This window comes from Gymnoscopelus braueri, assembly GCF_963280865.1.
Source record: "Gymnoscopelus braueri genome assembly, chromosome: 3".
Lineage (NCBI taxonomy): Eukaryota > Metazoa > Chordata > Actinopteri > Myctophiformes > Myctophidae > Gymnoscopelus > Gymnoscopelus braueri.
This window is the reverse complement of record NC_137612.1, coordinates 15069928-15082485: the sequence shown is the minus strand read 5'-3', so window position 1 is coordinate 15082485 and position 12558 is coordinate 15069928. Positions and strand designations below refer to the sequence as shown.

The window sequence follows — 12558 nt, the reverse complement described above, 5'->3', positions numbered from 1 at the left end:
CGTGGCGAGAATCAACTTTTTGAGGTCCATGCCACCCGTGTGCACACTATGTACAAATTAAGCCTTAGTTCTGAGTTTGGTGTTTAGTTAGTCTACAACGCATTCCTCCAATGTCAATGGAGGCCTTGCTCCTGAATTGTCATTGTGCATAACAATGCACAATTTGGCTGAGTTGCATAGGCAAATGTCAAGGGCAATGCGTTCAACTTGTTGTGGTTGAGAGACACTAGAACAAGGGAAGTAGCCACGGGGAACACATATAATTAGGGTGTACGATCATGCCAAGTGAGAACTGGTGAGATTCCGGCTTCCGAAATCGGAAGAATTCACATGAACAGTCTGTCCTCCCAACTCACAAAACAAAACTTTTTAGCTCAAGACCCAAAAGATAAATTTCATGTCTACCCTGGGCCCAAAACTAGTGAAAATAGCCAATCTACAAGCTCACAACGTGTCGCATCGCGACACGTTGTGAGCTTGTAGATCGGTTATTTTCACTAGTTCTTGAAGGAGAATTTCGCTCGACGTTTTTCTTACCTTTTTTATGATTTTATGATATCCTAGGACGAGTGGTAGAGTAGAAAAATGTCATAACTCCATCTCGGGTCCGCCTCAGCTAAAAACCCATTTATTTTTTTTATTTTTTTTCTGAGATCTGATGCGAGACTTCCGGTGGGGCGCCGGAAGTCTCGCTACAGCGAGATGTCGGTCGAAATTCTCCTTTAAGTTTTTTTTATTTATTTTTTATTCTTTTAAATTCATGAAATTCCCTTTAAAAAAAATTTTATTTTAAATTCTACTTTTTGAAGTTTTGTTTTGTAGTAAATTAAATTAAAACATTAATATTTTCTCGTGACCCACAAAAATGGTCCCGACCCACTGTTTGGGAAACACCTGATATATTTTCTGAGATATTTGTTAAGGCTCAGGAAATCAACTATCAAAACCTCCCTAAACTGACCACCAAAATTTTGATCACTGAAGACAGGTAGAAAGAGACATGATGTGACAGAGTTGAGACATACCGGTAGATTGGCTCCTTTCCGGAAGAGATTGTACGGGTAGAGGATGCGTTCGTAGTGTGCCCGCAGGTGAGAGCCGATAGCCTTGCCTGAAGCAAAGCCCATCTTCACAGAGATCTTGCTCCAGCGCCGGTCTCTGCAGACCATTTCAAACCCTCCTTCTTCCTCCACCAACTTGAAAAGAAACAGATAATACAGTCCAGTATCACCAGAGTTATTGTATATGTTTTCCAATGTATATGTTTTCCAACTTTAGTTACATGTTACTTTTTTGTTTTTGATTATTATTACAAAACCTACATTAACCACTTCAGCCCTATATACATTTCGGCCATTTGAAAATAGCCGATCTACAAGCTCACAATGCGTCGTGATGCGACGCATTGTGAGCTTGTAGATTTGCTATTTTGAAAAGAGTTTTATACATTTGAAAACTTGTGAAATGGGACATTCTGCACAAGGAGTACTTTCTACTTTTGTACTATAAGTATATTTTGATACCAATAGTTTTGTACTTTTACTCAAGTACATTTTGAATTCCGCACTATTACTTGTACTACATAGCAGTATTGATACTTTTACTTAACTCACTGAGTGAAAGAATTATTTCTGGCTATGTTGTCCCAGTGCCAGAGATTTTTTCAAAGTAAAAAAAAAGTGCTTAGGAAGCGAGATACAGCCTTTTTCAGTTATAAGTTAAACAAGGAGTGGATGGAGCTGCAAATCTTCAGATAATGATATCTATAAAAAAATGTTTTTTGAGTTTTTCACTATTTTTTCAAAAACATGTGAAACCATAGCGGTAAAACACGTCAATAGCACTCAATGAGTTAAGAAAAAGAAAACTTTTTCCACCACTGGTCTGGGTTGATCTAGGAGGAATACAATGTGTACGTACCTTGTTCAGTTGGTACAGATCCAGGATCTTTCTTTCTGCGTGGGGGATTTTCAGAGTGCATCCTTGCAGCTCCCAAAACTTTGCTATTTGATCCAGAAAGTTGAGCTTAACTCTAGTCTGAGCCTAAAAACACAGGAGGGGGGGGGAAGTGTTATTTCATCTAAAACAAAAGAAAAGGGAAGTGCTGCCTGGGTTCAATCACAGTGGCTCAAAACAGGTGCTCTTCAGTGGAACAGGTATATAGAGACACACGGCCGGAAGCGGAAGGCCTACAAATCCACGCCCACTTTTGACACTCGGGGTCCGTTAAAACGATGAACTGCAGCTCTCAATGCAATCTCTATGAGAGGCATTGTAAAATACCGTCATTTCACTGGTTAACTACTGAGGCTGTAGCGATTTTTTTTGTGTTCTAATAATCTGTCCCATTTGTTTAATTTGTCCTTTTTAATGTCCCATATCTTTCATCTCGATATACTACCCACAATATACTATAATATACTCCATCAGTATGTCAAAACCGCTAGCATCGGAGATCCAGAGTTTAAGTGGTCGCATGGTATATAGGTCACGGACGCATCCCTTGAGGTTTTCAATACCCAGAAAACTGGCGAAAGTGGCCGTTTTCAATAGGTTTAGGTCATTATCTCTGGAACAGAAGGTCCAATCTGCTCAGTTCAAAGCTTGTTGGATGCGTGACTTTGAGGACATTAAGCACACAATGACACATTTTCAGTTTTTTTTTTTTTTTAGGGGAGGCGAGATCTTAGTTGGGCAGGCGACCGCCTCTCCTGCCTCTACAGTGGGTACGCCACTGGTCGGCGCTCGGCGCTCGTAAAGACAGTGATGTGACTGAAATGCGACAACTTGTCTGTCTGCTGTCTACCCTCTGCTGTGTTAACATTATGGGTAACTCGTTAAAGTGTGTTAAAAATTAAATGTGAAACACATCAACTATTAAGAAAACAAGAAGATATGTTGACAAAGACACTCCATACATTTGGAAACATATTTTTACTTAAATCAATATCGTCTTCAGTTAATGCAGGATCATTTTAAAAGTAGGCTAATTTTCATATCCTAGGGAATGCATTGGCAGCTGCAGTTCATCGTTCTAACGGACCTCGAGTAGCGGCGCTGTCTCAAAAGTGGGCGTGAAATTTGTAGTACCTGTGTGTCTCTATTGGAATAGAAGCAAAGAAACCCAAAGTTCTGCTTGTGGTGAGGCAGACCATAGGTAGACCCTCCAGAAAAAGGCGGGCAAAAATCCTTGATTATGCGAGTTAAAACTCTTGATTATACGGGCTAAAATCCTTGATCCTTGATTTGAAAAAATGCGAAGCGCATATTATGCGATGCGGCCTTTTTGAAAAAACGTTACCCGCGCATAATTATGCGCCATTTTGCTGATTATGCGGTAAATTCTGCGATCGCATAATCGCACTTTTCTGGAGGGTCTACATAGGGAAAAAATACTGAGGTACTCCGTGTTAAGGTGAAAAAATATATGAATTTATTTAGCAGATGATGGTCAGCTTGCTCATCTGCTAAATAAATTAAAATATATTTTCACCTGAAGACGGAGTCCCCCTATGGGCTGCCTCACCACAAACAGAACTTTGGTTTTCTTTGCTGTTATTTCATCTAATTAGATCAGCGGTCTTCAACAGGGGGTCCGGGACCCCTAGGGGGTCCTCAGAGCTACTATAGGGGGTCCGCCAAATCTTGTGTGAGAGGATGTTTTTTTTTTTTTTTTACATTAACCACTTGAACCCTAGCATCCCTATTCTGAGGGGGAACATTAGCCGAAAATAGCTCACAACGCTGCGAGGCGTTGTGAGCTTGTAGATCTGCTATTTTTGGCGAAGAAAGAGGTATAGAGGTGTAGAGGGGAAAAAAGAGAAAAAAAAGTTTAATCTGAAACACAATTTTCTACAATATAGAGGGGGTTAATCTCTCTCTCAGCTAGGGGGTCCTTGGGCTGAAAAGGTTGAAGACTCCTGAATTAGATAATTCAGAAGGAAATTCAAAGACTGTCAGGGAGGTCTGACTACCAGTGACCTTTGCCTAGATGACCGTTGCATTGATGACATATTTAATGTCGTCAACTTCCTAGATAAGGCCAATTTCAAATGAACTGTAGTAGCCTGAAGTTGGGAGGTATTTGATGTGGCATCCTGATTATTAAAAACACTCCTTCAAAGAACCAATCCATTTCAATTGCAGGCTTTTGGCTATCAACTTAATTTGACGTGACAAGAATGTGGCAGAATAAATGTGCTGATTGTAGTCGTGTGGCAGAATGACTGGCAGAATGTGACCACATCAGTTTAAAAAGCTGCCGTTTGTATAGTTTATATACACTGGAGCAGAATGGGACTCTTATTTTTAGTTACAGTGTGAACAGTTCTATTCTCATCAGTAGAGTTCATTGCATCCATAACTGATGTATTCCAATCTCAGACTTGAACACAGAATTAGATTAATATACGCAGTAAAATACTACTATTTTACTGTGTAAATACTATACAGCAATAATAATACAAATGCATCGAAAGTACCTCCAACTCATTGAGCCTTTGTATGCGTGGAGTGAATTGCAGTCTGTCCACGTCGCAAGCAAATGGTGGCTGCCATTCCTGTCAGGGGAAACAAAACCACATTGTTAATCCAGAGAATACAAATATCTTTGCTAAAAAATATATAAAGAGAAATAGACTAAATAGATTTATAGATGTGACAAAAACTACTTTGTTTCAAATCAAGTTTTGTATCACCCGTTCGTGCCTGAACATAATAACTGGTATGTCTCTGGATGCCTAGAAATCAGAATTTATGCCTGACCACACATTTAGTCCACCGACGGACAATGAATAAACACTAGTATTAGTAGTTCCATTATGAGAACACACTGAACCGCAGACCTGCTGTAAGTCATTGTGTGTGAATTTACTGTACAATGCTGTTATGGACCAGAACGTTCTCCGCTATTTATTGTAGACTCAAAACAGGACAAGACCCGGGACGGTTTGTCAAGTCTGACAATCTTGAGTTTATCAAACAACGTCGATTCAAATCACTGTTTTTGATCCAACTGAAGGGAAATATTTTCCTTTCTACACCATAAAGCAGTGGTTCTCAAACTTTTTCATGTCAATGACCCTTAAATTGACACTCATTAGCCCCCCATTTGAAAAGATATGCCTGGGTCCCTGGGACCCCCATAAGAGAAGATTTCTACGGCTCTAGCAGTGAAGGACGCTTCAGTTTGACATGTATTAGGCTAAGGACCCCCATTTAATGGCATTTCTATCTCTGGGACCCCAATTTATAATGTAATTGAACTCTGAGAGCGTACAAATGGAACCAAATGGACCCTATCGGGTGCATTTGGTTCCATTTGTACACTCTCAGAGTTACAGACCCATAAGGCTCCCGGAACTCCCTCAAGGACCCCTGGGGGTCCCCGGACCCCACTTTGAGAACCAATGCCATAAAGAATGTAGCATCCGTCCAATGTAGTAGATGTATCTTCACAGATCTTTAAGCTAACTTACTGCACAAAGGACTTGGATCTTAAAACAGAATTAACAAATGAAAAACCTAGATATAACACTGTTGTATCATTGCCACGTTAATAGTTATTAATTGCACCCATCTTTGTTTTCTTGATTTTACTGGCACTTCTGCATGCAGAACTGGATATCGTCTGTCAGGTGGAAAAACTAGCAAAAAGTAGCAGATCTACAAGCTCGAAATGTGGCACTGTAGTATGATCAAATAGGGCGTTAACTTACGAAAAGAAAAAAAAATTGTGTCCACATACTGTTGTATGCTATGTGTTGATATATACTGTAATAAAGATACTTTAATCATATATCAACCAATACAACATTATTTAAATGACACATGCAAACTTTTAGGTGTTTCAGACGGTTATTCATAACTCAACTGAAAAATGAATAGAGACGTTAAGCCTTCTTTACACAACTGAGCTGGTTAAAAATGTTGGCACACACCAGGGATAAGACAGAAAAGCTACATTTCCACTGGCATTTTGTCAAATCACCTTTTACCCAGCAGCATGTAAAATTATTAGTGGCTTAAGCAAAAACATAATTCATGTTTGTTCACAATATGTTACGAATTATGCGGTTAAGTCGGTCCATCCTGGAATATTTGCTAAATACTTTTTTTTACTAAAAACTTAAAAAGCTGGGACAGAGAAAGCTATATCTTTCTCTTCATTTTAGCATAGATTGTTTGAGCTCTGATAAGAATAGCTGGTTTACGGTACAATCCTGGCACAATAGCTCAAAGTAAGGGCACTGTTATGGAGCTACTACTTACTGCATTTTTAAGCATTTGTGACAGCTTCCATGTTTCCTGTCTATCTTGAATCTGTGTGTGACCACTTGTGGAAAACACTTGAGGCCAATTCTAAACAGAATAGACCACCGCTACTGAAGAAGAGATGGCTATGAGATAACTAGCCAACACTGTGGCCATATTTTGAGAGAGAAATAAGCAACCAGGTCTATGAAAATGAGATGGAGAGAAAGTCCAAAATAAGCGACTAAAGGCAATTTAAACCTGTATGCATCGGATATGTGAAAATATCCTATCTACAAGGTCACAACGCACCGCGACACGTTGTGCGCTTGTAGATCAGCTATTTTCAAAGGAATCCTGGACAAAAGTTAAACATTCTAACAACACAGAACATATTTTTAGGTCCGTGAACAAATACATATTAATTTGGGGGTCCTTGACATGAAAATGTGGTTTACACTGGTTTAAACAACATTAGAAAACAAGCCCAAGAAGGCAACTACACTATAGAAACAAGCCCAAATAAACAACTACACTTTAGAAACAAGCCCAAATAAGCAACTACGTACACTTTAGAAACAAGCCCAAATAAGCAACTACGTACACTTTAGAAACAAGCCCAAATAAGCTACTACACTTTAGAAACAAGCCCAAATAAGCAACTACACTTTAGAAACAAGCCCAAATAAGCAACTACACTTTAGAAACAAGCCCAAATAAGCAACTACACTTTAGAAACAAGCCCAAATAAGCAACTACACTTTAGAAACAAGCCCAAATAAGCAACTACACTTTAGAAACAAGCTCAAATAAGCAACTACACTTTAGAAACAAGCCCAAATAAGCAACTACACTTTAGAAACAAGCCCAAATAAGCAACTACACTTTAGAAACAAGACCAAATAAGCAACTACACTTTAGAAACGAGCCCAAATAAGCAACTACACTTTAGAAACGAGCCCAAATAAGCAACTACACTTTAGAAACAAGCCCAAATAAGCAACTACACTTTAGAAACAAGCCCAAATAAGCAACTTCACTTTAGAAACAAGCCCAAATAAGCAACTACACCATAGAAACAAGCCCAAATAAGCAACTATACTTTAGAAACAAGCCCAAATAAGCAACTACACCATAGAAACAAGCCCAAATAAGCAACTATACTTTAGAAACGAGCCCAAATAATCAACTTCACTTAATAAATAAGCCCAAAAAAACGCAAGCCACAACTACCAATAATTTACATGCAACTTAACAGATAAACAAGCCCAAAGTTGCTTATAATAAGCAGACATGGCAACACTGGACTAGACCCTGCTAAAGGAGGGATGGTTTATGAGATAATAACTAGCCTAGTCTTGGCTCTGGCCTTCCTCTAGTCTAGGACCTCCTTTGTTTACATGTACTATGAATATTCAGCCATGCTTATGTTGTGTTTGTTGCTGTGCAGGTGGCTATGGGCAGTGTTGCCAGATTCTGTGAGAGAAACAAGCAACCAGGTCTAGGAAAACCAGCCCAAAAGAAGCGACTATGGGCTACATGAACACTTTAAACATATACAACAGCTATTTGAAAATAGTAGATCTACAAGCTTGTGAGCTTGTAAGATCGGCTATTTTCAAATAAAATCTTGCGGGGAAATTATAATAAGCAGATCTGGCAACCTTGGTCATGGGTGCAATCATTTTCAGAAACTCACACAGTCCCTTCATGTCATGACACACAAAATAGATTATCACACAAGTTGCCAAGTCTTGTGTTTACAGAATAGATAAAGTTATTCAACATCATAGATATAATCCAGGATGTTTTTTGCACCCTAAATGTTTTTAAACAGATAGTCCCTCAAACAGGGTACTTTGCCAGTGCCATCTCTGCTTAACAGAATACTCATTGTCATATTTGCATAGTCACCCAGGACACACCCTACTGCATGCATAACTGAATTCTATCTGCCCTCTCTGCAATAATAAGCCCAAAAGAGGGGGGATGGGGGGCAGGTGACATCTAGAGATTTTAATTTTAACAGTGTGGATAAAACCCAACAAACAAGATACTTAAGGACGAAAACAAATCTCAAAATATGTCAACAAGCCTACATTTAATGTAGGTAAACAAACAAGTGCATAATTACATTCACTGTTTGGGCGTTCTTCTTCAATCAACCCCCCACACAAAAAAATATATACATTTGAAATTTGACTTTGGTATTATATACCCTTTCAGTATATAAACTAAAGACACAGTGTAGATAATTCATCAGATGAAGAAAGCACAATTATATACAAAGGGGGGTAAACGAGGAAAAACTAAACAAAAACACAACACACTTGTCCGAGAAACTGCTAAGTCAATTGTATTATCTAACAGGACAGGAGAGAGAAAGAGGCCTAGGAGGATAAACATAACGTCACCCCTTGGTTTAAAAAAAAAAAAACACGTCGATGCAAAAATGCAAATCTTGAGTCTTTTTTTAAGACAGAAATGCAACGTTTTACCAAACGTGTCATTCATTGTCCGTCCATCCATCTCTCCATAAACAGATGGCCACGAAGCACGTAGGTGACGATTAACTGTCACAACGAAACGGCCTCAGAAATTGGGCCTAGTTGTTGGTCCCACTAACTTAACGTTAGAAACCCCAAACACCAAAATGCAGCCTTTATTCTTTCTACTTGGAAGGTATTTTAAATGGATTACAGGTGGCTTCAATGATCTATTATTATTACTACATTTTATTGATTTCCTTCCGTGCCCAAAATCATCCAGGAAGCAACAACCAACCATTCTTTATGCAACGTTTAATAATAGAACCAAAACATTCAACCTTTTTTTTTAGCATACTGGACAAACTTTGGGTCGATTTTTTGGGGGGGAGAATGTGCCATATATAATACCAGCTAGGCCTATAACAACAAATGTTGGTTGTATTATAAAAAACATATCAACTTTATTATCTTATCTTAAATGTAAAATGACAGATGGACAACAGAACAGTCAAAAGACAAAACAGTACAGAGCTTCGATCAACTCAAATCTTTTGTACATTATTATTTTTAAATCATCTTGCACTGTAATGTTATTATTTTTTAGTTTTGTATTAACTTCTTTATAATAAAAATATTTAAAACATTCTATTTATTATTATTTTTATTTTGTTTAGCTTTTTATTGTGCTAATAATCTTATACGTATGAAGAATCACTTTGAAATGAATTGCCTTGTTGCTGGAAAAAAAGGTTGAAATGCAAATAAACTTGAAGAGAAAAAAAAAGCAGATCGACAAACTACCAACCCCTCGCGAAAGCGAGTAGTTCTACAAACGGGTAGCTTGTAGATCTGCTTTTTTTTTTTGCTCGAGCGATACAAACAGAGCTTTGGCCGAAGCACTGAGCAGCAGCTCGAGCCTCCAGCCTCAGCCAGGCCGCCATGTTGGATCAGCCGCCGCTGAGTGAGTCTCTCTCTCTCTTCCCAAAACAACACAACTTTTACTGCTAAATGAAGCCACGAACCGGGCGAGAAGCGACACTAGAAACACAAGCTCCTCCGCCGAAAAACGAACACTTTAAACGGACAAACTTCTCTTACCTTGGGCGGGCGGATCTTGCAGATGCCCGTCCTCTCGGCGATGGGTCGGATCTTGTTGATGTAGCTGAACGGGTCTCTGAATTCCTCCAAACTGGGCTCGAACACCGGACACTCCGGAGGGGCCACGAACTCTGCGAGCAGCGGCTGACTCATGGTCGCATCTTACGGTGGTTGTCCCCCTTCTAACCCTCTGAAAGATGAGTCTTTTGACTGTCCAAACCGTCGGTGTATTTGTGGTAGAATTTAATAATAACAGCCCATGTTCCAGACAGCAGTACTGTGTGTGTGTGTGTGTATTATCTCTGAACTGAACTAACACTCTGGAACGAATGATCCAGTTGGGGGCGGGGCGTCGCGAGCGAGCCGAGGTGGTGATGGGGGAGAGAGTGGAGTATTAATGTATGCATCCACCTGAGGAAATAGACCCCCCCCACCCTCCGCCCCGTGTTGAGTTATCTAATAATAATCATATAAATCAAGCTGAATTTAATTATTGCTCATCTTGTGTGAAGCTGTGTTTGTTGACTATTAAGATAAATCAATATTGTCTCGTCGTCCACAGAGCTTTACCTTTTTTCTTTTTCTTTCTTTTCTCTCTCTCTCTCTCTCTCTCTCTCTCTCTCTCTCTCTCTCTCTCTCTCTCTCTCCTCTCTCTCTCTCTCTCTCTCTCTCTCTCTCTCTATTTATTTACTTTTTATACCAGTCTTTTTATACCCCAAAATGGGACATAAACAAGAAGTTGAAGGATAACATTAAGCCTGATATTAAATGATGTAGCACATCATGTATACTTCACATTACTTAAGAGCATTGTCCAAATATTTTATTTTGGACATTTTGGACAAAATAGCCAATTTTACATAGAGGTGCCCAGATGTCCCTATAGTGCCCACCTATCCTTTTATATATCCAATACTGTAGCCTATATAATATTCAAACAGTCACACTTAATAATTTAATGGTTAAATACCCTAAACAACAATTATATGCGTACACTAATTAAAATACAGTTCAGTGTCTTTTTTTTTTTAAATTCAGTGTTGCACTAATCGGAATGGGCCATTTCAACAGAGGAACACAGTAATCCAGTTTAATTTAGATCATGTAGTATCGAGTATAGTTCCAGATCCAGCCCTATTGGCTGTGTGCGTGTGTGTGTGTGTGTGTGTGTGTGTGTGTGTGTGTGTGTGTGTGTGTGTGTGTGTGTGTGTGTGTGTGTGTGTGTGTGTGTGTGTGTGTGTGTGTGTGTGTGTGTGTGTGCGTGCGTGCGTGCGTGCGTGCGTGTGTGTGTGTGTGTGTCTGTGTGGCTGCTGTGCATACAAAGGGATGTACATAGCACGTCACAATAGAATAGTGGAACTCAAAGCAAAGGACATATCAAAATATCATGCATCTACAGTGAGAATGTACAAACATCCCGTGTCATTTCATCCATGTTCCATCTCTGTGATAACCCAGACATCTTGACAGTCATACAGTCAGTCAGTCAGACAGACAGCTAATACACCAGATGTTATTGTGGTTGATGAGGAGTCCAGGGAAGTGTCATAGAGTGTATTATAGGTGGCATGCACCTTGACCTTAGCCTAGAGGAAGCCTTTATGACCTAGGTCATTAAATACCAACCGTTTCTACATACCATCTCAGAGCTGGGCAATAGGTGAAGTATTTGCTTTTATATTTGGCAGCCTAGGTTGAATAAAAAGACTAGTTGTTAGAGAACTTCAACAACTTGGGATGCCCAAAAAGGCTGGCAAAGTACTGTGCTGTCTCTGCTATAATTGGCAGCCGCCATATATGGCAGAGACGCTGTTGCTTATACCCATAGAGTACTGAGTGACATGCTTATTGTATCATGAAGACATATGTCATGATTTTGTGAATGTAACCTCACTGCACCTATAATATGTGTGTCCCTGTATGTATTCTCCTTTATGTGGACATAAATGAATGGTTAAAATGTGTGTGTCAGTGGTGGAAAAAGTATACTCACATTTATTACTTAAGTAAAAGTATCAATACTGCAATGTAGAATTCAAAATTACAATACAAAAGTATTGGCATCAAAATAAACTTGAAGTAACACAAGTAGAAAGTACTCATTGTGCAGAATGTCCCATTTCACAAGTTTTCAAATATATGTATACAAATCTTTTTAAAATAGCCGATCTACAAGCTCACAAGATCGGCTATTTTCAAATCTACAAAGTAACTAGAAACTAAAGTTTTCATATAACTGTAGTGGAGTAAAAGTATAATATTTGCCTCTGAGATGTAGTGGAGTAGAAGTAAAAGTACTGACATTTGGAAATACTCAAGATAATACCTAATACCTAAAAAATGTTACTTAAGTACAGTACTTGAGTAAATGGTGTGTGTGTGTGTGTGTGTGTGTGTGTGTGTGTGTGTGTGTGTGTGTGTGTGTGTGTGTGTGTGTGTGTGTGTGTGTGTGTGTGTGTGTGTGTGTGTGTGTGTGTGTGTGTGTGTGTGTGTGTGTGTGTACACAAGAGAACACTGGCACAGAGAGGTTGGATTATAGTAGTTTGCTCAGGGTGCGTTCGGCTCGCCTACAGGCTGATACCGTTACTATGGTGAATGTGACAGAAGAAGTGGAGAAACGTCTAACTCCGCCCGGGAAGTGAGTAACAACCATCTTCTCTTTATACGAAACGAGCGCACTCCTACAATATCCTTGCGCGGTTGACCGGGACTTGCTTTT

At 39.3% G+C, this 12558-nt stretch overlaps 1 protein-coding gene across 2 annotated transcripts in view; it reads right to left on the bottom strand.

Moving 5' to 3' along the window:
• kdm5ba (lysine demethylase 5Ba) overlaps positions 1-10152 on the bottom strand; it is a 39523-nt gene extending 29371 nt beyond the window's left edge. For both annotated transcript variants that reach the window (XM_080422488.1, XM_080422489.1), the window contains exons 1-4: positions 9840-10152; positions 4482-4559; positions 1921-2043; positions 1026-1196 (exon numbers count right to left, since the gene is read on the bottom strand). In XM_080422488.1, coding sequence (XP_080278614.1) covers positions 1026-1196; positions 1921-2043; positions 4482-4559; positions 9840-9992 — 525 coding nt within the window. In that variant the 5' untranslated portion in view covers positions 9993-10152. The remainder of the gene's footprint in view (positions 1-1025; positions 1197-1920; positions 2044-4481; positions 4560-9839) is intronic.
• Between the last annotated feature and the right edge of the window lie 2406 nt (positions 10153-12558).